The following is a 21,136-nucleotide window of genomic DNA, read 5'->3' as shown; positions in this document are numbered from 1 at the left end:
TGAGGAGGGATGGGGTCCCAGCATCCCCAGACCCAGAAGACTGAGGAGATAGAGGCTACACGTAGAGGAAGGGAGTTCTTGTCACCTGGCCCCTGGAGAAAGTTCGTTCCTGTTTTAACAGGTGGAACTTCCAGATTTGTTTGAAGAACCAGGCTAGAGTTATTCTCCTTTTCCAGATTCTTCTGATTACAGAAAATCCAGTCCATTCTAGGTTGGAGCCACTCATATTCCTTCGTTGCCTTAGGAAAAAGATGACGCTGGTCAGACAGATTTTGCAGGCCATATTAAGAAATTTGACTCTATGTTGAGGACCATGGAAAGTCTTCAAAAGTGCTTTTTTTTTTTTTAGCTGCACTGTTTCATAGTGCAGGAAAAAACTAAAGCTCCTTAAGAACAGAGGGTTTGAGAGCCTGTGCTTTTTGACAACCAGCCACGTTATGGCCAGCTTCTAAGCTGGAAAAGCAAGACTAGCTTCTGGTGTCAGTTCTTGGTGTCTTTCTTGCCCTTGGGTGTTAAATCATTCCAAAATATCTGCCTGTAACCCTCCCTGACATCTGCTGACTCTCTCTGATCTCTGATTCTGGTCTCTGATTTCCTGATCTCTGATTCTCTGCTTCTGGTCAAGATACTACCATCCCACTTTGTCTTGAGAAGCTACTTCCAAGCTTCCTGCCTCCCTCTTCATACACACATCCTCCTTTTCCATCTCATTCTTTCCAGACTGGTTTTTGAGAAGTTCCAGGCTGCACACCAAACCTCTGGTTCACTTGTCCCAAGAATTTCTGCTTCTTGGGAACCTGTTAGGCATCACGGCCAGTGTTGGCCATCTTCTCAGCCCTGCTCACAAACACTAGACAGTCCCACAGCTGAGAGGCCGCCTGAGAGTATCTGAGTAAGCTAAGAAGCAGACAGGTTGGACTGTAGTTTGTTCAACCATCCAACCAATATCTTTTGAGTAACTTACTCCACATTAGGAATGCAAGGCAAAGCTGCCTCCTGGCCTCATGAAGCTCTATTGTTTATAAGGGGATATAAACAGTAAAGGAAGCTATTATTCAGTGTGATCAGTGCTTTTCAAGTCCCGGGGGTTGTGGGGAAACAAACATGGGGCACCTAACTTAGTCTAGGAGGTCGAGGTGGGCTCCCAGAGGTAACACTATTTAAGCTGAGACCTCCAGGATGAACAAGAAGGAGCCAAATAGAAAAAGGAGGCGCAAGGGAGCAAGTACGTCAGGTAGAGGGAAGCACACGTGCAGGGCTCAGAAGAACACGATGCGACTTGGAGTCTGGTTCAGGAACTGAATCCAGGACACTGGGGACATATTTGTTGCTTGGAGTCTAACACATCTTACCAGGATGAGGGCCACTGCCCAAAGGAGACCTCCACACCAATAATGCTTCTGCTTAGCCTGGTCCAGATGTCTTGGTCATCTGGGCCCCTAGCAGTGGCATCAGTGTGACTTTTATAATTTTCCTCCTTCTTTTTGTACAAGTTTTTCAGGTGTAATATCACTGACAAATTCTGGCATTTCACCTCTACACGTGTTCAGATTCTGAGCAGCTCAAGAGAGCAGGAAAAGAAAATCTAGCTGAAAAGACATCTGCCTGGCAGTAGGATTCATAATTTTAAAAAGAAAAATAGCGAAAGTTTTAGTGACTCAATCATGTCCAACTCTTTGTGACCCCATGAACTGTAGCCCTTCAGGCTCCTCTGTCCATGGGGATTCTCCAGGCAAGAATACTGGCATGGGTAGCCATTCCCTTCTCCGGGGGATCATCCCCACTCAGGGGTCAAACTCAGGTCTCCTGCATTGCAGAAGGATTCTTTACCATCTGAGCCACCAGGGAAGCCCTTTAGTGGTCATGTATAACATAGATATTTCTTGACAAGTGATGGTTTTTAAGGAGCATATATTCCAAAGGCATCTATGGATAATCCTTCTTATAGTTTTGGATGACCAGATCTTTCAATTCCTTCCTGCTCCCACTCAAAGTCACCAAATGTTCCCTGATACACATTTGGGAGAGAGGAGGCATATGTACTAAGTCTTGCAACAGTTGGGTCTTTATAAATATTTTACTTTTCCAGTAAAATTGGAAAAGACCCTGACTCATTGGAAAAGACCCTGATGCTGGGAAAAACTGAAGGCAGGAGGAGAAGGGGATGACAGAGGATGAGATGGTTGGATGGATGTGAGTTTGAGCAAGCTTCGGGAGCTAGTGATGGACAGGGAAGCCTGGCGTGCAGCAGTCCATGGGGTTGCAAAGAGTGGGACACGATTAAGCAACTGAACTGAAACTGAAGTATTTTACTACTAACTGATCTGTTAGATACTAATCAAAATGTGCTCCTTCTCTTCAATGCTATTGTGTATCTCTTCAGAAGCTCTCTGCTGAATTTTAACACAAATTAATGCTTTAGAAATGCAATTTTTTAAATGGTATTGAATTTGAATTTTGAAACGTAACATTTGGCACCAATGTAGGACAGCTTGTCCCATTTAAATCTTATCTTTGTGATCCCAATTCTATAAACCTTCAGAGTTAATGATCATACCTGCCCTGATATAGGTAAGCCTGTGACCTTGCATATTTTTAAATTATTCCTGCAATTAAATCCTTTGTATACAGATGATTAATGACTTTTATATCTGACAAAAATACTGGTATCAATGCAGACATAATCTAAGGGGTATCAAGGCAAATATAATCTTTCAAAACTTTGTCATTTTTTTCTGGAAGAGATTATTAGCTTTTTCTTCCCATAAAATGGGGATCACTAACTCAAATGCTACAGGAGCCAGGTAAGTAACCCTAAATGGTTGAGACTGTCATGATTTAATTAAAAATTTCCCCTTTAATATATTAAATGTTGGCAGCTAATTCCATTTTTAAAAGTGCACCAGCACTGTGACAGCCTAACCAAACCTATCAAGCTTGCTTCTTTGGCCCAGAGACTTCCATTTCCCCTCTGCCATACAGGAGTATTCTACTGTGTACACATGCATGTGCTTTTTGACAAAAATAGTTATTTCACATTCTATCGCTTGAATTTTGATGCCAATGCAACAGAGTAGTATTACTATTATTTTTAATCAATAGACATGAGGATTGTGGTTGAAATAACCTATATTTTACTTTATTTTTTATAACTTCTATTGTAGGTCTGTTTTATTTTCACTTCCAGCCAATTTTGTAGAAATCAGATTGTTAGCATAGCAGGGGAAAGCCTGAATAGAAGTAGAATTGTTTTCATTGAAAAAAAGGTTTAAAGCAAATTTATAAAAACATTTTTCATAATAGCTTGGAAAGATGCAGAGATAGTCTTCTGCAGTCTTCTATAGTCTATATATCTTCTATAGTCTTTTTTCCACTGTAACATTACCTACAACATCATTGTTCTTGAAACTACCCATTTGTTCTGAGACTAAACAGCTCCTTATGAATCTGAATGATCATAAGACTCTCTGTATAACCATGCTCTACAGGTCACAGACCCGTCTCATGAACTTAATTCTGGGGTCCTCTTCTTCCATGGCCATCTCTGGTAGCATTGGTGACCCTTGGAGTGCATCCAAGTCTTCATGGACTACATTACGGCAGCATTTAAAAAAAACATGTTTGGCTGCACCCCACAATATGTGGGACCTTACTTCCCTGACCAGGGGTTGAACCCACATCCCCCTTCATTGGAAGGCACAGTCTTTTTTTCAAAAAGTATTTATTTATTTATTTTTGGTTGTGTTGCGTCTTCATTGCTTTTCTATAGTTGCAGCAAGTAAGGGCCACTCTCTAGTGCACAGGGTGCTCATTTCGGTAGCTTCTCTTGTTGTGGAGCACAGGCTCTAGAGGGCGCAGGCTCAGTAGCTGAGGGCTTAGTTGCTCTGCAGCATGTGGCAATCTTCCCCGACCGGGGATGAAACCTGTGTCTCCTGCACTGGCAGGCAGATTCTTTACCACTGAGCCACCAGGGATATCCCACAGCAGCCTTTGGATGTGTGCCAGCCCTATGTATATGTTTATACAAATATACATAGTTTACTGTATGCCAGTTCCCATAAATTCTGCAGCCAAGTTCCACACTATTCATTTACTCCAGAAGAGAAAAATGCATCTCCAGAGGCCGAGATCTTCTCTCTTAAGGGAACCTGAAGGCCCAGGCTTTCTTACTTGCCTCCGGGGTCTCTTGAATCAAGATGAAGAAACAGTGGAGTCTCCGTTCTTTCTTGGTCTAAGTCCCTATTTTTCAGGCCTCCTCCTTCACTGTATTTTTTTTAAGCGGGGGTAAAACAGACATAACATAATCTTTATTCTTTTTACCACTGTTAAGAATATAGTTCAGTACTGTTAGCAACATTCACATTGCTGTGCAAAATCCAGAACTTTTTCGTCGTATAAAACTCAGACTCTGTTCCCATTAAACATCAAGTTCCATTTCTCCCTCCCTCTAGCCCCTGGCAACCACCATTCTACTTTCTGTTTCTATGAATTTTACTAATCTAGATACCTCACATAAGTGAAATCATACAGTATATATCTTTATGTGACTGGCTTATATCACCTAGAGTCTTCAATTCTCATCCATGTTGCAGCATGTATCAGAATCTCTTTCCTTTAAAAAACTGAGTAATATTTTATTGTGTGTAAACACCACATTTTGCTCATCCATTCATTGGTTGATAGACATTTGGGTTGCTTCTACTTTTTGACCATTGTGGATAATGCTACAGTGAACATGAGTGTATAAATACCTCTTTGAGACTCTGCTTTCAATTTTTTGGATATATACCCAGAACTGGTACTACTAGGTAATACGGTAATTCTATTTTTAATTTTTTGAGGAACTGCCACATTGTTTTCCACTATGGCTGTACCATTTTACATTAGTGCACATATGTAAACAATAGTCCACAAGGGTCCCAATTTCTCCACATCCCTTTTTTTTCTTTTTTTAAATAACAGTTATCCTAACAGTTTAAATAAAGCAACAGTTATGAGTTGCTATCTCATTGTGGTTTTGATTTGCACTTTCTCAACTATTAGTGGTGTTGGGCATCTTTTCATATACTTGCTAGCCATTGTATATCTTCTTTGAAGAAATGTCTATTCAGATCCTTTGCTCATTTTTTTTAAATTGAATTGTTTTGTTATCATTGAATCATAGGAACTCTTTGTATATTCTGGATCTTAAACTCTTATCAGATATACAGTTTGCAAATATTTTCTCCCATTCTATAGGTTGCCTCTTCACTCTGTGTCTTTTGATGCAGAGTAGTTTTAAAATTTGACATAGTCCAAAATTTCTATTCTTGCTTTTGTTGCCTGTGCTTTTGATGTCATATTCAAGAAATCAATGCCAAATGCAAGGTCATGAAGGTTCCCCCCTGTTTCTTCCAGGAACTTTATCATTTTAGCCTTTATGTCTTTGATTCATTTTCATTTAATTTTTGTATATAGTGCAAGATAAGGGTCCAACTTTGTTCCTTTATATGTAGATGTCCAGTTTTCTCAGCACCATTTGTTGAAAAGACTGGAACTCTAGTCAAAAATAATTTGACCATGTATGTTAGGGCTTATTTCTGGCCTCTCTGTTCCTCTCCATTGGTCTAAATGTCTCTCTTTATGCCCGTACCATACTTTGATTACTGTAGTTTTGTAATGAGTTTTGAAATCAGGTATTCTGAGACCTCCAACATTCTTTTTCTCCCCAAGATTATTTGGCTATTCATGGTATTTTGAGATTCCATATAAATTTTAGGATCGATTTTTCTATTTCTTAAAAAAATGCCATAGGAATTTTGATAGGGATTGCATTAAATCTGCAGATTGCTTTGGGTAATACTTACATCTAACAATATTAAGTCTTTCAATTCTCGAACAAAAGATGTCCTCCAATTTCCTTCAGTTTGTGCCTTCCCAGTTTCCTTCAGCAGTGTTTTATAGTTTTCAGGGTACAAGTTCTTTGGCATCTTTGTTTAAATTTATTCCTAAGTATTTTATTTGTTTTGATGCTAAGTGGAATAGTTTTCTTAATTTTGTTTTCAGCTTGTTCATTGCTAGTGTATAGAAGCACAACTGACTTTGTAAAATTTTATTTATTTCTGGCTGTCTTTGGGCTATTCCCTAGTTGCAGTGAACGGGGGCTACTCTCTAGTCGTGGTGTGTGGATTTCTCGTTGCAGTGGCTTCGCTTGCTGCAGAGCACAGGCTCTAGGGTGTGTGGGCTTCAGTAATTTCGGCATGCGGGCTCAGTAGTTGGGGCTCCTGGGTTCTACAGGACAGGCTCAGTAGTTGTGGAGCAGTTGGGGCGCATGGGCTTAGTTGCTCCGTGGCATGTGGGATCTTCCCGGACCAGGGATTGAACTTGTGTTTCCTGCACTGGCATGCGTACTCTTCACCACTGAGCCACCAGGGAAGCCCTGATTGTTTTGTTGATTTTTGTATAGTGGAACTTTGCTGAATTTCTTTCTTAGTTCTCATAGTTTTCTTTTGGAATTAACGTCCTCCCTGATACTCATTAGATCTGATCAGAAGACTTTGTTTCCCCTGGATATTTCCTTCACTCATTTCATAGTCTTCCTTGGCTAGGTCATTATGCTGCAGTCATTACTAAGAACATCAGGGCATCAAAGGCTGCTGTCAGCAGGATCTCCCGAGTTGGTAGTTGGATGGAAAGTTGGACTGGTAATTTTAGGATGCGTTTGGTGGTTGGTACCCGAATGTTGAAACTCTGTGCCTGCGCTGTTTGTACAATCATGCTATCTCTCTGACATGGAAGTGAGTGGCTGGCTGTGATGAGCCTAGAAGCCAGAAACTTGGGCACCTCAAGAATTCCTTTGGGCCAACTTGAGGCAGAGCCTTCTTTCTAGCGCAGTGTCTTGAGACCCTTCCTGAAGAAGACAGAGGGACTGACTCTAACCTGGGCTTTCAACCCCATGATTTGTTACATTAGAATCCCTGTTTGACCAGCTGCTCAAGGTAGCTTTATGGAGATGAACCTCTAGGGTCCAAACAACTTGGTTTGGTTCAAAAAAGCATTGATAGAAAAGCAAGAAGCACATATTGGTTGCACCATGAAAAGGCAGTTATACTATTCAATTGTGTCTCTTTCCAACTATGTCTCAACTCCGCACTGATGCTATCTTCTAATTCCATCCACTCTAGGAAAGTTAGGCCTCCCTGTTCAATATTTCCATCTTTCTACAGACCTCCCCACCACTCATGTAATGCTTTTACTCAGACATTTCTGACCTACCTCTTACAGAATCCTCTTTTTTACCAAACTGCCATAGTTCAACCTAGAGGGTACTGAATTTTCTGGGCTAAGTCCTGTCATCATTGTCTCTCCGGGAGCATGCCTCAGCCCTCAAAATCTTCAGGGATGTGCATTTGGCGGCTACTCTCAGAGGGCCAGCCTGTAATTCTCTTTGACCATATCTCTTAAGAAACTTATCCCACCATTTCTGGATCATCTGATGCTAACGTGCACTGTGACCCTGATCATCCTCCTGTCAACACTATCAAGGTTCCTATAAAGGGGCAAAGAGAACACTAGGATTTAAGGTGATACCTGTGCAGTGTGCAGCGTAGAGACCAGCCCATGGCCCAAACTCATTTCAATTTCAAATTCTTTACAACCCAGTAGCTCAGAACCATAGGGTCAGTGCCCTGTCATGGAAATGGAAATTTTTAATTTGGGAGACTCTCATTGGAAAAGAAGGATCAGAGAATTTCATGGTCTTTGACATGAGCTGTAACTGACCACCATCATCAGAAAAGAGCAACAGGAGAAAGAGCAGATGAAGGATTGGACCACTGTCCACACAAACCTCTTCTATGTCCTGGGGGCACCTTCTCAGCCATGACATCTTTCTTCCTACCTAGGGCAACCTGGATGCTGTTTCTTGTGGCATGACAGCTTACCTGGGTGCTATCATCATCTTGCAGATGCTACCCAATGTCACAACTGCACTGCAAGTTAGGACATTATGAAGCCCTGGGACTCTGAAGACCCCAGATCTTCTCCAGCCCCTCCTGGGCCTCTTGTAGATGCATGGGCATACTTTGGTTTCATAGTTCAGAACAATATCAATCTCAGAGGGTTTGATTCCTTGACCAAATAGGGCCTGTCTTCCAATGTCAAGGCAAAACTACCATCAGATTAGTCAACAGAATCATGAAAGACCATTCCTGTCTTCTCAGGTTCCTGAACAGAATGATCTCATATCCCTCTTCATACACCATGTGGAACTGTATGTTCTGTCTTTTAGGTCAGTGGTTTACAAAGGACTTTCCATGGAGCCCTTTCTAGGGAGAACCAAGGGAAGATGAAGCAAGAGAAACTCCAGCCATCTTCCCTCTTTTCTGGCTTTACTTCAAACAGTTCTACTTTTCTCTTATATTTTGAGCTTCATCCTGATCTTTTTGTTAGAATGATGGATTTCATAGCTTTTTTAAAAGGTTAGGAAACCAGTGATCCATTCCAAGGGCACTCTTCTGTGGCTAACACACCCGGGAGTGAAGTACACCCACTGGTTTGTGTTCTTACCACAGAAGGTTGGTACCTCCACTAGAATTCTGGCCACAAGTACATTATCTATCCCTTCCCCATCAGGATTTCTGGGCAGTTACCCTCTGGACAGAGGGAAGGGTTCTGCTGAAACATATAAACCACATATAATTCTTCTGTCCCAAATAAACCGCAGCCCATGCCTTTCATAAAGACACAGCATTGACAGGCAGATGACAGACACCATGGTATTCAGGGCCGCCTAGGCTGAACCCCACACCATCCAGGTGAATATGGACACACACATAATCTCCTTGTCAGAGATTCCCTCCACTGCTAATTTTGATCAATCTGTTCTTCCTTTTCACTGTCACCCACGCTTCAGCCTACGACCTTCATCAGCCTTGTTTCCTCTGCACTCAGGATCCAAGGATCCCAACAGCCTAGCCAAGCTGGCCAAAGAGAAAAGGAGTTTGGGATGGATTTTCTTGGGCTCCAGGATCTCAAAGGTGGAGCCTGAAGCCATATTCCCACCCAGTCCTTCTCTTTCAACTTGTATCACCCTGATGAAGCCCCCTCTCAAATTCAGACTTACCCTGGTGCAGAAATGAGAGGGGCTTTGACAGCAGGACCTGTGAGCTGGACTCCTGGATAGTGCTCTTGCCGGATGTGCATCTAAGTCCTGCCAGCTCCAGTTCTGCAGCTTTTTTCAAGGGCACAGACCCAGCGTGCAGCCCCTTTCCGGGCATCTCTACCACTCCCATAGGAAGCGGGGACACAGAGGAGGATTCTTAGGTGGCTACTGGGTCTGCAGGCAGAAATTGTTCTCCCATAGCACGAACACCTGGGGAAAACAGGGGAAGTCAGGGAGGAGGCAGCAGGGCTCAGGGAGGGCCTCGTGGGCTCAGTGAGAAGTAAGGGAGGTAAGGAAAGGGGTCACGGGTTCAGCAAGTGTAGTCAGGAAAATGCCAATGTTGGAGGATTAGGAACCCAAGCTCCCCTTCCTGTTTAGGCCTTTGGGAAGGGCACCCAGGTTGAGTTTGGAGCTGGCGGTGGGGGTTCATCATTCCAGTGCTCAAGAGTCTGGGGATGCATCAGTACAATGAGACAACTGTTTCTGTGCTGTTTTTTTGTTTTGTTTTGTTTTTTGATCCAGAATTTTCTTTGATTCCAGTCATTGCCAGCAGGCTTCTCCTTAGGGTGTACTTATCTCCTCCAGACCCAGTATGGATACTAGGACCCCTCTAGGACTTCCTCCCTTAATAGGGCTGAAATGGTCCAAAACAGCATTTCCCAAACTCTAAGAACATAAAGGGCAAGCATAAAATGGTGCATGTAGGGCTTTATCCAACCAAAAAATATGGACTGACTAACTTCCCACAAGAGCAGCCATGAGTCGGAGTTTTTCCAGGACTCGGGTTTTCCTGATGGAAATCCTGAGTGCCTTTCCTCCAGATCCATCTGAAGGTCATCCTTCCCCTCAAAAAAACCCAACCTTGTGGGCCCAATGAGTTAAGGCCTTCTCATTTCCTCCTCTTCTTCCCAGAGCTAGACCGTGGTTAGCTCCCTTCCTAGGCTCCTCTGTTCCTCTGCAGAGTCCAAGAGGACTTAGGGTTCCCAGGTGACTCCTGGATTTGTCCCCAGAGGACCGAAAGCTGTTTGTGGGTATGCTGGGCAAGCAACAGGGTGAGGAGGACGTCAGACGCCTATTCCAGCCCTTCGGCCACATCGAGGAGTGCACCGTCTTACGGAGCCCTGATGGCACTAGTAAAGGTGACTTGAGCTGACCCCTGGATTTCCTGATGACCCCTGCCTCACTCTGGACCACAGGACCCTTTGGCCTCTGTGACCTGAGCCACCTCTATCCTGCCCCAGGCTGTGCCTTTGTGAAGTTCGGGAGTCAAGGGGAAGCTCAGGCAGCCATCCAGAGTCTGCACGGCAGCCGGACAATGGCGGTGAGGGCGGGCGCCGGGGCCAGGGCGAGGCCAGTGGGGTGGGGGCTGGCTGCTTCTCCCCACAAACCCGGGGAAAGGCCCTGAGGATAAGCAAGGCACTGGGCCCAGAGCTGGAGCTGGAGGTTAGACCGGTCCTTGCAGCCTCCTCTGTCTTACCCAGGGCGCCTCGTCCAGCCTCGTGGTCAAGCTGGCAGATACGGACCGCGAGCGCGCACTGCGGCGGATGCAGCAAATGGCAGGCCAGCTGGGCGCCTTCCACCCCGCGCCGCTGCCGCTCGGGGCCTGCGGAGCCTATACCACCGCGGTAGGTGCCTGGTCCTGGAGTACACGTGGCGCAGCGAGTGAGCCAGGCTGGGGCTAGGGAGCCCGAGCAGCTGCCCGCCACTGGTCCTCTACACTTGCCCTTCTTCCCTCCCAAAGATCCTGCAGCACCAGGCGGCCCTGCTGGCGGCGGCGCAGGGCCCCGGCCTCGGCCCAGTGGCGGCAGTGGCTGCACAGATGCAGCACGTGGCGGCCTTCAGCCTGGTAGCAGCGCCTCTCTTGCCCGCGGCAGGTACTGCGCGCAGGGGGCGGGGCCGGGCGGGGCTGGGGCCAGGGCGGAGCGAGCGTGGGGCGGTGACCTGACTTTCCCACCTCCTCGCCACCTGCAGCCAACTCCCCGCCCGGCGGTGGCCCGGGCACGCTTCCGGGTCTCCCGGCGCCCATCGGCGTCAATGGATTCGGCCCCCTGACTCCCCAGACCAACGGGCAACCAGGCTCGGACAGTCTCTACAATAACGGGCTCTCTCCTTACCCAGGTGGGCCCCTCACTCCGCCCAAATCTCCCCCCAAACGGAATGGGGAGTGGGGGCTGGGGGATGGTGATGGCAAGGCCTGGCCTCCCTAAGAAGAGACTCCTCCTTCCCTGCTGCCTTTCATCGCCTCCCTCCACACTCCCTGAATTCTCACCTAGCCCTGCCCGTCAGCCCACCTTCATTTAGGGCCGTGTGCCCCTCTCTCCCCAGCCCAGAGTCCCGGCGTGGCTGACCCCCTGCAGCAGGCCTACGCTGGGATGCACCACTACGCAGGTTTCACTTGGCGCTACGCGGCCTGGGAGGTTTGAAGGGCCCCAGAAAGTAACAGGGGGATTTGTGGGGGGCGGGGGGAGGGGAGGTTAGGCTCTGTTCTGAGGAGTCGACCCTCCATTCCCTCACCCTTGGACCCAGAACGACCTTTATAGGGGTGGACTGGCTGAATTGGTCAAAAGTGGCCAGGCAGGTGGGGTTCTGCTTGGGGGATGGCTCCTGGGGGTCACTGCCCGCTCCCACCTCTGTCTCCAGCAGCCTATCCGTCGGCCTATGCCCCAGTGAGCACAACTTTTCCCCAGCAGCCTTCAGCCTTGCCCCAGCAGCAAAGAGAAGGTGAGGGACAGGGGTCTGGAGATCAAGGCCTGGTGGGGCTGGACTTAGGACTCCTCCCCTGAACCAGCCTGCCGCTGTTCCTCCAGGCCCCGAAGGCTGTAACCTCTTCATCTATCACCTGCCTCAGGAGTTTGGTGATGCAGAACTCATCCAGACATTCCTGCCCTTTGGAGCCGTTGTCTCTGCCAAAGTCTTTGTGGATCGTGCCACAAACCAGAGCAAGTGTTTTGGTGAGTTGAGCCCCATCCGTGGACCTCTCCCTCTCCTAATTGTGAGGCTCCCTACAAACCCTAAGTTTGCGCCTCCGGAAGTCAATGATTCCTAGAAACTGAGTGTATAGCACTCAGCAGGGTCCTAGACCAGGAACAAGTCTATATCAGCTTCACCTGGGACGGTCAGGTGTCTGGTAGATCTTCAGCCAGGTTAGGCTTCAGAATCTGGCCAGGACAAGTGGATGGGGGGGTCTGGAGTCAGAGATTCCCTCCAACTGCAACTGCAATTCAGAGGATCAGAATGGGAGCTGTGAAGGGAGAGAGCTTTTTCCATGCCAAGAAAAAAAACAGAGAAACACCCGCCACCCAACACACGCACTCAGAATTACCTCCTGTCCTTCCAAGAATCACAGGAAACTCAGGCCACTTGTCCATGTCTGTATGAACCTGTGTCCGTGTGTGTGTGCACACATGCAGATGCTGAAAGGTGGAGGAGTGTATGTTGATGGAATTGGCCTAAGAGGGGTGAGAAGAGGCTGGGCAGAGTTCCCAGCTAATCTCTCTGCACATACCCTCCAGGGTTTGTTAGCTTTGACAATCCAACCAGTGCCCAGACAGCTATTCAGGCCATGAATGGCTTTCAGATTGGCATGAAGAGGCTCAAGGTTCAGCTGAAGAGGCCCAAGGATGCTAACCGGCCTTACTGATCTGCTCTTACTGACCAACCACGAAAGGTGAGTCCTTCGTAGACCCCAGGCAGATGAGTCCTGAGTGATAGAGGCACTCTCAGCTTTGCTATTCCTTTTGGGATGTTGAGGACACCCACCTCTGAAAAAATCTGGGTGAGAAGAACCAGGAGTTAGGAGGAATCCTCAGTTTGGGGCTGTTTTTTTCCTTCCATCTATGAACTGAGATAAATTTGACATCATTCCTGTCCCACAGCCTGGGAGAGATGATTATAGTAAGATCCAACCAGCTTGTTCCATGCCAGAGATAGTCATGGGGACCTGTGTAGGGAGGGCAGAGGAGTGGAGAATGAGACTAGAAAAGTAGGTTTGTGTCAGCTCGTGAAGGGTCTTAAAGACCATGAGTTTGGAATTTATCCTGAAGATGGTAGAGAATCACTGAAGAGTTTAAGCAAAGAAAGGACAGGATGTCAGGGCTGGGATGATGGCAGTGAACACGGAGATGAAGCAAATACCCTGAAGATTTACGGGGCCTGGTGGTGATGGGGGGGAAGATGACAAGCTCTCTTAGACTTCTGGCAAGGCCAGCTGCCTGTGACTTTTAGAGATTTGCTGTCTCAGAAGGTTCACAAGACCCTCCTTCAATTGAACTGTCCTCCAGGGAGCCCTCAGGAGGGGGTGCTGGCCCATGGTGATCTGCCCAGAACCCAGAGTCTGGCTCCAGGGGGAAGCCTGAGGTCCAGCCACTCACCTGAGATGTCACGGATGGGGCAAGTTGCTCTTTCTGTCTTGTTCTCCAGAGTGACATTTTTCTTTATCTCCTTTCTCTCTCCTTATCAATTAATACCCAACACTGGAAACTGAAGAGTGAGAAGAAAGGAAAAGAGAAGCACAGAAATGCTTGAGCAGCCCTTCCTGAAGGAGCAGCCGCAGATGGAGGTGGACCCTAGGCCAACGCCTGGGCTCAGGCCGCTTTAAGGATTGTTTTCACCAAGTGGGTTGTTCTGTGCCTGTGATGCAGAGCTCAGGCTGGCAAGGCAGCTGGGGCTGGCTGAGGAGTGACTGTCTAGGGAGGGGAACCAGCAGATGGCCTAGGGGGTGCCAAGGGCTTCTCCAAAGGGAAGCCCAGATCTACTTCTTTCAAAATCATATCATTCCTTAGAGTTTAGGGACCAAAGGACTATTGCTTTTTTAAGAATATATATATATATATATATATATATATAAATTAAAACAAAGAAAAAAACAAAAAAAAAATCACAAGAGAAACAAAAGAAACAGTATAGAGTCTAATAAAAGCTGCCTTTAAATATCCCTAGGAGACAGGGTGAAGAAGACCCTTGAAGGCCCCAGCCTAGGCAGAGGAAGGCTGTGGAAAGGTTATTCTGTGTCTCATTTCCTCTTAACCTCCCAACCCCACCCCAACACCTTTTAAAATAATTAAGGACTTGAGGTCTGTGTTCCTAAGCATGTAACAAGAGAGTTATGGAAGGCAGTGAGCCCACAGCCCCCAGACTCAGAGAGCATCCCTGAACAAGCCTTGATGAGGAGCTCTGGCCTGCCCTGGTCCTTGCCACCCTGAAAGGCCTCTTAAGCCAGCAGGAGTGGGAACCTGCCTTTCCTTCTTGACAGCCTTTCCCGTAGAACCTCTGCTTCCCCAGTTAGGATGAAAGGGAGTTTGGACCACCCCAGTCTTTCTCTTCCCTGTCCAGACAGACAGAGGCCCTGCCTTTGGCTGAGCTGAGACACCTCCTGTTTCCCCTCACCTTGAGCCAGCCCCTGTGTCCCCTTGCTCCAGACCACCTTCTGTCTCTAAGTCTACCCACCTGTAAAGTAGATTCAGGATATATATAGAGGGCTGTGACAACAGACTTGGAAGATTCGCTACTGTATATACTGCCATTGAGAGAAGGGGATAATTTTCAATATTGTAGAAGCTTCAGAATTTAGAGGTCCCTCTTTACCCAGGACCTGGGAGGGAAGTAGATGTTTTGCCAAAATACTTCTTCATTCCTTTAAAAACTACATCTTTCCTATGCAAGAGTGTCTCACATGTGCTTATCCGAGGTGCTTCTAGATGGTGAGCAGTGTTCAGCTTAGAAGTGGTGTGTGCTCTGTCCGTCTGTCTTTGTCTGTCTGTGTATCCAGTGGGTGCCATATAAAGCTGATCGATGGTGGTGCTTCCTGCCTGCTTCTGTGAGATGGGCAAAAGTTTTGGCTTAGAACACCACGACTCACCTTGCCTTGGTCAGCCTTTCCTGGGCCCACAGGGCCTTGCACATACTGTTCCTAGGAGGGTAATCTTTGCTCCACCCCACAAACCTGGATCAGACTAGTCTGGGGCCCCAGCTGTGTGGTGGGCACTCTGGTCCCCAGCTGTTACTGAGGCTGGAGGCCTCTAATCTGATGTCACATCATTCAATGAAGGACATGGCGGGGGGAGAGTTCCTCCTTCATAAGAGTTTCTAAGAAAACTTGTTCCCACCTGTTCCTTTGTCTTTGACTCGTTTTTGGAGGGAATGGGATGAAAACTAACGTTACCAGGTAAGATGCCATATATACCAACAAATAATTTCCAGCTGAAAAAGGAGCTAGTGTCAGGGGCATCTGTACACCAGCACAATGCTAACACACAAAGCACCCTGGACACAAATGGGAATATGTAACATCTGCACATACAAACAGCTATTCACATGGAGACATGGAGGCCCCTCACTGCTAGGTGCTAAGCACTGCGCTAGGAGCCGGAGCACAGGTATGGTCTAAGCCAGTGCTCCCCAACCTGTTCTGGCACCAGGGACTGGTTTCACGGAAGATAATTTTCTCACAGATGGAGGAGGGATGGTTTCGGGATGATCCAAGAGCATTACATTTATTGTGTACTTTGTTTCTGTTATTATTACATCAACTTCACCTCAGATCATCAGGCATTAGATCCCGGAGGTTGGAGAACTCTGCTTTAGTTAAAAACTTGCTGATCCCTCTAAGCTCATGGAAGACTTATATAATGTCTAATGAGTTTAAACAACTATGGTGTTTGTTTCTCTGTTGTGTGTGCATGTGTAAGTCCAAATACTTTCAGTTGCAAGTGTCAGAAGCCCAACTCAAACAAGCCAACAGGACACTAGTTGGCTTACAAAATTGATAAATCAAAGGATGTACCTGCCTTTAGGTACGGCTGGATCTAGGCTGGATCTGGATTTAGGGGTTAAAATGATGATGTCTTCATCTCTTGACTCTGCTTCCTTCTATTTGGTGGCCTCACCAGTTCTAGCTCTACAGACCTTGGGAGAACTTTGGCCAGAATGGACATGTGCCCACATCTAGGGTGGAAGAGTAAGCCACCATAATTGGCAACTTCACCAGGACCGTGTGGAAGAGTGAAATGGCTCTTCAGAAGAAGAGAAGATGGGCGGGTTAGCAAGGTGCACCCACAATATTCCAAAATCCACCTATATACTCTTCTTGACAAACATACAATCTCAAAAATATGCCTCCCTAACGATGTAACATTCTTCGGCCTAACAAAAAGCTGCACTCACCCACTTCTCAATAGGAGGCAAAACCAAACCATGCCCAGTTGCTTTACTGAGCCCTCAGTACAGGGTCCCTTTGTGATGTGCAGTTATTGATTAGGTCTGGATATAACGCCTTGTGATTTTGCAATCTATGGCTTAAAGATAAATGTAGCTACCTCTGCATAACCAATATGAAATAGAAGAGGGAAATAGGATAACCATTAAGAAAAAAAATTCAATTTGGAATCGAAGAGAAAACAATGGTCACTAATCCATAGCATATAGCAGATCCATCCTTCTGGACAGTGGAGTGAGTTTCTTGGTCAATGAAACTAATTACTCTAGGTCCCTTCTTATCTTCTTTATCCATTGTCCTTTATGGACATCCTCAAGAAGATGCCCCTTCTGGAACTGAAGCATCCCTCCTCCTTTTGGACATGGTGCGTCGTGTGTGCATGGTTCAGTTGCTCAGTTGTGTGCTACACTTCTGTAACCCATGGACCGTAGCCCACCAGGCTCCTCTGTCCATGGGATTTCCCAGGCAAGAACACTGGAGTGGGTTGTCATTTCCTCCTCCAGGGAATCTTGATCCCAGGATTAAACCTGTGTCTCCTGCATTGCAGGCAGATATTTTTTTACTGCCTGAGCCATCAGGAAAGCCCCCTTTGGACATGGATTTGGGCCTAAACATTGTCTTAGAGATTATGTCTTCCCAGATCCCTGACTGTCAAGTGAGAAGTCTCTGCACAATTCCTTTCAAACTAATTTGATTTGATTCCTGGTTGCTCTCTGTGAGCTAGTAACCATCATCAAGAATCTTGCTAAGTCCTTGTCCTTGAGTCTGGATCTGACCCTTGTGATTTCTCTTAGCAACAGGTCACATTTGGCCCATTCCCCTCCTGCTCAGCTTCATGGCTTCCACAATGGACTGTCTGTGATAATGTCCTTAACCTCAGTTCCTCCAGAAACATTATATATATATTACCTATATATGTAATATATTAAATATATTACCTGTATAACACTTGGCTGGCTCATGCTCCAGTAACCCTGACTCAGTTCAGTTCAGTCGCTCAGTCGTGTCCGATTCTTTGAGACCCCATGAACCACAGCACGCCAGGCTTCCCTGTCCATCACCAACTCCTGGAGTTTACCCAAACTCCTGTCCGTTGAGTTGGTGATGCCATCCAACCATCTCATCCTCTGTCATCCCCTTCTCCTGTCCTCAATCTTTCCCAGCATCAGGGTCTTTTCCAATGAGTCAGCTCGTTGTCACATCAAGTGACCAAAGTATTGGAGTTTCAGCTTCAACATCAGTCCTTCCAATGAACACCCAGGACTGATCTCCTTCAGAATGGACAGGTTGGATCTCCTTGCAGTCCAGGGGACTCTCAAGAGTCTTCTCCAACACCACAGTTCAAAAGCATCAATTCTTTGGCGCTCAGCCTTCTTCACAGTCCAACTCTCACATCCATACATGACCACAGGAAAAACCATAGCCTTGACTAGACAGACCTTTGTTGACAAAGTAATGTCTCTGCTTTTTAACATGCTATCTAGGTTGGTCATAACTTTCCTTCCAAAGAGTAAGCATCTTTTAATTTTATGGCTGCAATCACCATCTGCAGTGATTTTGGAGCCCCCAAAATTAAGTCAGCCACTGTTTCCACTGTTTCCCTATCTATTTTCCATGAAGTGATGGGACTGGATGCCATGATCTTAGTTTTCTGAATGTTGAGCTTTATAGTCAAAAATCCCTAAGCAGTACTGGCTCATAGGCCTCAGCACCAAGGCGCTATTCAGGACAGGAGTAAGGCAACCACAGAAGCACTGGTTCTGGCCAATCATCAGCTTGCTTAGCTCCTTTCCCTCTGGCCATGGTCCATATTACACTAAGGCCACATCACCGAAACCTTCCTGAGGGGAGTCTGACAGTGGACACTGAATTGGGGGGACCCTCTGAGAACCTGTATAACTTGGGCAGAGTCTTCACCCTTCAAAAGGGCTCCTGGAATTTCTCTCTCTCTCTCTGGATGCAATCTGGGTGTCTTGGATATAGATATATAGAGAAAAAACCTTTGGTCTAAGATAGGACTGACAACCTCTGACCTCAGAAGCAGCTCTGGATTTGCTGTGTGCTCTGACCTGGGGTCTCACCTCTGCCTCAGTGGCGTAGAACATGCATGTGATACCCTCCAAAAGAGGGTACAAAGGTCAGGGAGATGTCAGAATCTCTTTATCTTTTGTAGCTTGGGTTCTGTCTTTGGGCAGTCACTGTCCTGACTATACCTGCCTGTACTGTGACACAGCCAAATGCAGCAGGGATTTAGAGGCTGTTTGGGGCCTCTGCCCCTTGCTTCCTGGTGGCTCAGCGGTAAATAATCTGCCCACAATGCAGGAGACTCAGGAGATGCGGGTTCGATTTCTGGGTCAGGAAGATCCCCTGGAGGAGGAAATGGCAATCCACTCCGGTATTCTCACCTGGAAAGTTCCAAGGACAGAGGATCCTGGTGGGCTACAGCCCATAGGGTCACAAAGACTAAAGACTTAGTCAGACATGACTAACACACATGCATCCATGCTGGGCCTCCCTCAGCCAATATATTTGCACAAGCATGTTACACAGCCCTGTATTCTTCGGGAGAACCCATGAAGGAAGACACCTCATTGGCTCAGGAAGCTCAAAGCCAATGCACACTCTACAACCACCCGTGGAGCCTGAGTCATGTGGGGTCCACAAAGAGCTGACCAAGTCTGTGCCAAGTGCAAACTCAGAAAGGGTAGAGACTACAGCTCTTTTTCTCCCCAGCCCTGGCTTCAGGAACTGTCCTCACAGTACTGCAGCCTGGGCTAATGCACCTTTGATTGCCACCTATAGAGGGGGCTTTTAACTTCCAGGCTGTAGCCTCCTGCCCCCTAGTGGCCTAAGAGCACAGAGACCCAGAAGGCACAGCAAACTGCAAGCCTAGGTTTGATTCTTCCCAAGGTCTTCGGTGCCCAAAAGACTATGTAGGGATCCACAAAAGGAGCCTGAGAAATTAGCCTCAGCTTCTCCTAGGGAGTAGGCCAGAAATGGCCTGACCCAGCACACTTGGCACTGGGACCCTGAGTGCCAAGTGTGCTGGCACTCAGGGAATCCAGAGATCTGGGCTGGATTTCCTGCAAGTGAGCTAGAACTCCAATACTTTGGCCACCTGATGTGAAGAGCTGACTCATTTGAAAAGACCCTGATGTGGGAAAGGTTGAAGGCGAGAAGAGAAGGGGATGACAGAGGATGAGATGGTTGGATGGCATCACCAACTCAACGGGCATGAGTTCGAGTAAATTCTGGGAGTTGGTGATGGACAGGGAGGCCTGGCATGCTGCAGTCCATGGGGTCGTGAAGAGTCGGACACGACTGAGCAACTGAACTGACTGAACAACTGAGCTGGAAAAATCAGTTGTGCCTTCAGGACATTCTTGCTACCCCAAACAGTGTTGGGATGGGGGCTTTGATTGTGGCTCCATATCTCAACCCAAGTGTTCTAGAGGCTCACATTTTGGAATGATGGAAACCCAGGATAGTGAGAAGGGAGGAGAGAGATGCGGTGAAGAAAGATGTGAAGCAATGCGAGACAATGTATCCATGTGGTGGCCACTGTGTCACATGAGCCCTGAGGAGAGAGCCAATGACTTGACGAGACTGCTGAAGCACAGAGTGTTTGCAAGGAGAAAGTGCACCTTGAATGGGTTTACCAAGAGGAGATTTGAGAGGGGGTTTTCCCAGCTGTTCCCCTCTCACCGCTTGATTTCTACTGGCCAAGGTGCACCCTGCAAAGACCTGACACCACTGCATTTTCGAGTTGCATCATTTGCCCCCTGGGTGGCTGCTTGGGAAGTCAGATCCCATGCCGGCCACGTGGCATTTCTACCACAAATGTGGAAGTGGGGTGGTGGGCTACAAGAGAGAGAGAAGGAGGTGGCTGAGGGAGTCTGGAAAGGCACATCAGGTTTGTGACCAATGCACCTCACTCTCTCCCACAGGATTTATAGCCAAGGTTCCCAGACACCAGAGCCCCCAGGACTGTCTAAATTTTAAGTAAAATACACATTATTTAATTTGGGAGGGAAAAAAAAGACACATTCAGCTGTGGCTTGGAGGAGCAGGCCTTTTCTCTAGAACTTTCCAGACCCTAGGCTCCAGTATCTCCTGCAGGATATCCCACCTCTTCACCCTTGTTCTCATTCATTTTAGTTTGGGGCACGAGGATCTGGCTTTTATGATCTATAACACATGTGATTATCTAACCCTTGGCTGTCTAGCTAGCCAGTCACAGGCAAAAAAGGAACTCTAGACAAAGCTGCCTATGGTTTGGTTCTACTAGCATGGAAGCAGATAAACTTCAGGACCTTACCAGAAATCTTGTGAGAGACCAGTATACTGCAACATCCATATATTTGTCCAGGGTGTCCCTGAAATCTCCATCTAGGATGAATACATGACCCAAAGCTCCAGATAAAATAGAAGATCATTTAGCGAGCTGACTTGATACCACATAACAGGGATTTCTAGCTTCCCATTCAACGACTGTCAGAGCCCCACACTGTCTCCACTTCAGTTCCACCAGCTCCACATTCTGGAGTCTGTTGATTGCACACGCCATTCCATTTGTATATTAGGACTGGCTGAATTACAAGCAATAGGAACCAACACAAACCAGCTTAAGCAAGAAGGGAGCTGAGAAGTGTAGTGCTATTAATAACTTCAGGCAGGACTGAATTCAAGGGCTCAACTGTCATCAGACCTCTTTCATTCCATCATCTCTCAAGGCTCTGCTTCTCTTCATTCTTTGTCCCATACTCTTACCTGCCATAACA

At 46.8% G+C, this 21,136-nt stretch overlaps 1 protein-coding gene across 7 annotated transcripts in view; it reads left to right on the top strand.

The window, feature by feature from the left end:
- Positions 1–15,249, top strand: part of CELF6 (CUGBP Elav-like family member 6) — a 30,005-nt gene extending 14,756 nt beyond the window's left edge. For 3 of the 7 annotated variants that reach the window (XM_019968233.2, XM_070797033.1, XM_070797034.1), the window contains 10 exons: positions 10,153–10,281; positions 10,384–10,463; positions 10,624–10,767; positions 10,884–11,016; positions 11,114–11,260; positions 11,468–11,530; positions 11,783–11,863; positions 11,950–12,093; positions 12,655–12,809; positions 13,628–15,249. In XM_019968233.2, the coding sequence (XP_019823792.1) occupies positions 10,153–10,281; positions 10,384–10,463; positions 10,624–10,767; positions 10,884–11,016; positions 11,114–11,260; positions 11,468–11,530; positions 11,783–11,863; positions 11,950–12,093; positions 12,655–12,782 (1,049 nt within the window). In that variant the 3' untranslated portion in view covers positions 12,783–12,809; positions 13,628–15,249. Of the gene's footprint in view, positions 1–10,152; positions 10,282–10,338; positions 10,464–10,623; positions 10,768–10,883; positions 11,017–11,113; positions 11,261–11,467; positions 11,531–11,782; positions 11,864–11,949; positions 12,094–12,654; positions 12,810–13,627 lie in introns of those variants that run through there. The other 4 variants (XM_070797029.1, XM_070797030.1, XM_070797031.1 and 1 more) reach the window with 4 other exon arrangements.
- Positions 15,250–21,136: the final 5,887 nt, after the last annotated feature.

Source organism: Bos indicus, chromosome 10 (genome assembly GCF_029378745.1).
Source record: "Bos indicus isolate NIAB-ARS_2022 breed Sahiwal x Tharparkar chromosome 10, NIAB-ARS_B.indTharparkar_mat_pri_1.0, whole genome shotgun sequence".
NCBI classification, from domain to species: domain Eukaryota; kingdom Metazoa; phylum Chordata; class Mammalia; order Artiodactyla; family Bovidae; genus Bos; species Bos indicus.
Note: the sequence above shows the minus strand (reverse complement) of the source record. Positions and strands in the feature narration are given on the sequence as shown.